Here is a 4,103-nt window from a genome sequence, read left to right as displayed (position 1 = left end):
ATCTAGATCTGTGTGTTTGTTTATGGCGTTGTGGTTGGAGTGCCAGGCCTCTAGGAATTCTATGGCATGTCTTTGCAGCGAGAATTCCTAGAGGCCTGGCACTCCAACCAAAATGCCATAAACAAGCACATAGATCTAGATGTCATCTATCAACCCCTCAGAAAACGCACAGGAAATGACATCACCACAAACCCCAGGAACCCCATCCAGACAAACATATAAATAGAAAGCAGGAGACAACAGCTTTGCTTCACTTGGAGGTCGCCACTGATGATGTTACCTAGCCAGGTAATGAAACGTCTGGATATCAAACCTACAGCTCAGCGAGCAAACCTACACCCTAAACCTCAACCTGAGCTACAAACCTTCATAAACCATGCTCCCAATCTATCCTGTCTGATAGCGTCATAATTTCCTTTTCCCCAATTAAATATCTTCCCTCGGTAACTGCTCCTTTTACTCTCCAAGATTATGGTAAATGTGAGGCAGTTATGGTCACTGTCACTAAAGTGCTCTCCCACTGCAAGATCTGATACCTGTCCTGGCTCATTGCCGAGCACCAAATCCAAAATGGCCTCTCCCATCGTCGGCCTGTCTACGTACTGAGTAAGGAAACCCTCCTGAACACACCTGACAAAAACAGCTCCATCCAAACCATCAGCACGAAGGAGCTTCCAGTCGATACATGGCTTGGAGAGGGTGGACACTAGGAAATTGTTTCCATTAGGCGAGGAGACTAGGACCTGTGGACACAGCCTTAGAATTAGAGGGGGTAAATTCAGAACAGTAATGTGGAAACATTTCTTCAGCCAGAGAGTGGTGGGCCTGTGGAATTCATTGCCGCAGAGTGCAGTGGAGGCTGGGCGGGTAAGTGGAGTTGAAATGCCCATCAGCCATGATTGAATGGCAGAGTAGACTCGATGGGCCGAATGGCCTTACTTCCACTCCTATGTCATATGGTCTTATGGATATTGGGAAAGTTGAAGTCACCCATAACAACAACCCTGCTACTTCTGCATTTTTCCAGAATCTGCCCGCCTATGAGATCTTCAATCTCTCTATTGCTATTAGGGGGTCTGTAGAAAACCCCCAATGCGGTGGCTGTTCCCTTGCTGTTCCTAACGTCCACCCATACTGACTCAGTAGGCAAACCTTCCTCAACAACCTTCGTTTCTGTAGCTGTGATGCACCCTGGCCCACATCTCTGTCTCAGGCTTCCTGCAGTACTCCAGCGAGGCATGGAGCAAGTTGGAGGAAAATAAAACATAGAACAATACAGTGCAGAGCAGGCCCTTCAGCTCTCGATGTTGTGCTGACCTGTGAACTAATCTAAGCCCATCCTCCTTCACAATCCCACCCTCAGCCATGTGCTTATCCAAGGACTGTTTAAACTCCCCTACTGTGGCTGAGTTAACTACATTAGCAGGCAGGGCATCCCACGCTCTTAGCAGTCTCTGAGTAAAGAACCTGTCTCTGACATCTGTCTTAAGTCTATCACCATTAATCTATCCACACTAATCCACATAAATCTATCTACACTACCAAGAATCTTTACATTGACCCAGTATTCTGCCTTCCTGTTATTCTTCCCAAAGATGATTATAAATCCTATTTCTTATAATCCTTTCCAAAACTTTTCCTACAACAGACTTAAGGCTCCCTGGTCTATAATTACCTGGGTCATCTCTACTGCCCTTCTTGAACAAGGGCACAACGTTTGCAATCCTCCAGTCCTCTGATACTAAACCTATAGACAATGACGACTCAAAGATCAATGCCAAAGGCTCTGCTATCTCCTCCCTAGCTTCCCAGAGAATTCTCGGAAAAATCCCATCCAGTCCAGAGGACTTATCTACTTTCACACCTTCTAGAATTGATAACATCTCCTCATTACTAACCTCAATCCTTTCTGGTCATAAACCGTATTTCAGTCTTCACCTCCACAATATTCTCCTTTTCCAGAGTGAAAACCGATGAGAAATATTCGATTAGGACCTCTCTAATCTCCCCAGGGTCTACACACAGCTTCCCACTTCTGTCTTTGACTGGCCTTATTCCTACCCTAGACATCCTTTTATTCCTCACACACTTATCGGAAGGTTTAGGGTTCTCCTTTATTCTACCTGCTAAAGATTGCTTGTGTCCCCTCCTTGGTTTTCTTAACTCTGTCTTTAAATCCTTCCTAGCTAATCTGTAACTCTCCATCGCCTTATCTGAACGACCCCGTCTCATCATCACATCAGCCTTCCTCTTCCGCTTAACAAGAGATACAATTTCTGTAGTAAACCACAGTTCCCTCACCTTATCACTTCCTCCCTGCCTGACAGGGACACACCTATCAAGGACACGCAATATCTGTTCCTTAAACAGCCCCACATTTCGATTATCCCCATCCCCTGCATTTTGCTACACCGTTATATGCTTCCTAAGTCTTGCCTAATTGCCCTTGCCCCATCAATAACTCTTGACCTGTGGCACGTACCTATCCCTTTCCATCGCTAAACTAAATGTAACCAAAATATGGTTACTCTTTCCAAAGTGCTCACCTACAACGAAATCAAACACCTGGCCTGGTTCATTGCCAAGCAGCAGATCCAGTGTGGCCTCCCCTCTTGTTGACCCTTCGACATACTGTGTCAGGAAATTCTCCTGCACATATTGGACAAATATTGAACCATCTGACGTACTAGAGTTATAGAACAGTGCCTCATTTTCCGTTTGGGACCTAGCAGCCTTCGGGACTCAATATCATGTTCAACAATTTTAGAACCTGAACACGCTCTTCCATGTCTTTTACCCACCCCCCCTCCCCCCGGCCCAAACCCCACCACCATGACATCTGATCCAGTTTCACCGTCTGTCAGTGTCTCTCTGTCTCTCTCTCTCCCTGGTATACCATTATGTATCCCTTTGTCTGCCTGACTTGGTTCCTCTCTCTCTCTGGGCTCTGTCTCTACCTGTTTGCTTATTCCTTCCCCCCAGGCCCTGTCTTCAGTGTAAATACCATCGTTTCCTGGATGTGGAGATGCCAAAGTTGGACCAGGGTGGACAAGGTCAAAAATCAAACAACACCAGGTGATAGTCCAACAGGTTTGTTTGAATCCTATTGGACTATAACCTGGTGTCATTTGATTTTTGACCTTTTTCTAGCTATCACTAGACACAAATGTTAACTCTGCTTTCTCTCCATAGATGCTGCCAGACCTGCTGAATTTCTCCAGTAATTTCTCTTTTTGTTTCAGATTTCCAAAATCCACAGCTCATTGTTTTATTTTATAAATATTAATTGTTGGATTTGGCAGCACTTACATTTACTTCACCATTTGCCACAGGAAGGTAGTTATTAAGTGTAGAATCTTCATTCACTGCTATAACCGTTGCAGTTAGTACTTCCTGTACCTCTGGGAAAGTAGAATTTTCACGTGATCCTCCTGAATCAAAAAGCAAAGGGGTTTAAATAACAATGTATTTTTTATCTATTGTCATTTGGGCTATTACCCAACATGAGAACAACAAACCCTATTCAAATCATTCAAAGCCATAATTCAATACTCGCCAGAACAGGAGAGGATCTGGACTGCAGCAAAAATGAAGAGAAAGTTTTTCATTTTGACCAAATGGATTGGTGAAGATGATTTCTGTTCTCTGCTTCCCTCTGTCTGTTCTCTGCTCCTGATTTGCTGTTTATATACCTCAGCAGTAAGGAAACAATACATTGTAAAGCAGTGATTTATCTGACCACAAGTATGGAACTGATTCTTTTCCTTCACTTATCACATACTCTTACCTGCTTTTGACCACATATTGTCTCATTGTTGTTGCAGTTTGTAAGGAGTAATATGTGACAATGTCATTGTTTATATATTCCAGTGGTGTATTATTTTATAACTATGCAAATTCAGTATGATTAACTGAAATGGAACAAAGATGTGATGAAATGAAGAAAACAATGAACTCAGAAGCCTGGAATGTACTAGTCACAGTGCTCTGACATTTTTGATCCCGAATGTGGGATAAAGGTAAGAACAAAGAACAAAGAGCACAGTAACAGCCCCTGTGGCCCACTGAATCTGCACCAACACATGATTCTTCCCTAAAGTTAA

The 4,103-nt window shown here is 43.7% G+C and overlaps 1 protein-coding gene across 1 annotated transcript in view; it reads right to left on the bottom strand.

Annotated features, from left to right (window-relative positions):
• The window catches only part of LOC122555451 (integumentary mucin A.1-like), a 23,188-nt gene extending 19,532 nt beyond the window's left edge, over nucleotides 1–3,656 (bottom strand). The window contains exons 1-2 of the mRNA XM_043701469.1: nucleotides 3,557–3,656; nucleotides 3,310–3,431 (exon numbers count right to left, since the gene is read on the bottom strand). Coding sequence (XP_043557404.1) covers nucleotides 3,310–3,431; nucleotides 3,557–3,608 — 174 coding nt within the window. The 5' untranslated portion in view covers nucleotides 3,609–3,656. The remainder of the gene's footprint in view (nucleotides 1–3,309; nucleotides 3,432–3,556) is intronic.
• Between the last annotated feature and the right edge of the window lie 447 nt (nucleotides 3,657–4,103).

This window comes from Chiloscyllium plagiosum, chromosome 12 (genome assembly GCF_004010195.1).
Source record: "Chiloscyllium plagiosum isolate BGI_BamShark_2017 chromosome 12, ASM401019v2, whole genome shotgun sequence".
NCBI classification, from domain to species: domain Eukaryota; kingdom Metazoa; phylum Chordata; class Chondrichthyes; order Orectolobiformes; family Hemiscylliidae; genus Chiloscyllium; species Chiloscyllium plagiosum.
This window is presented reverse-complemented; position numbering and strand designations above follow the sequence as displayed.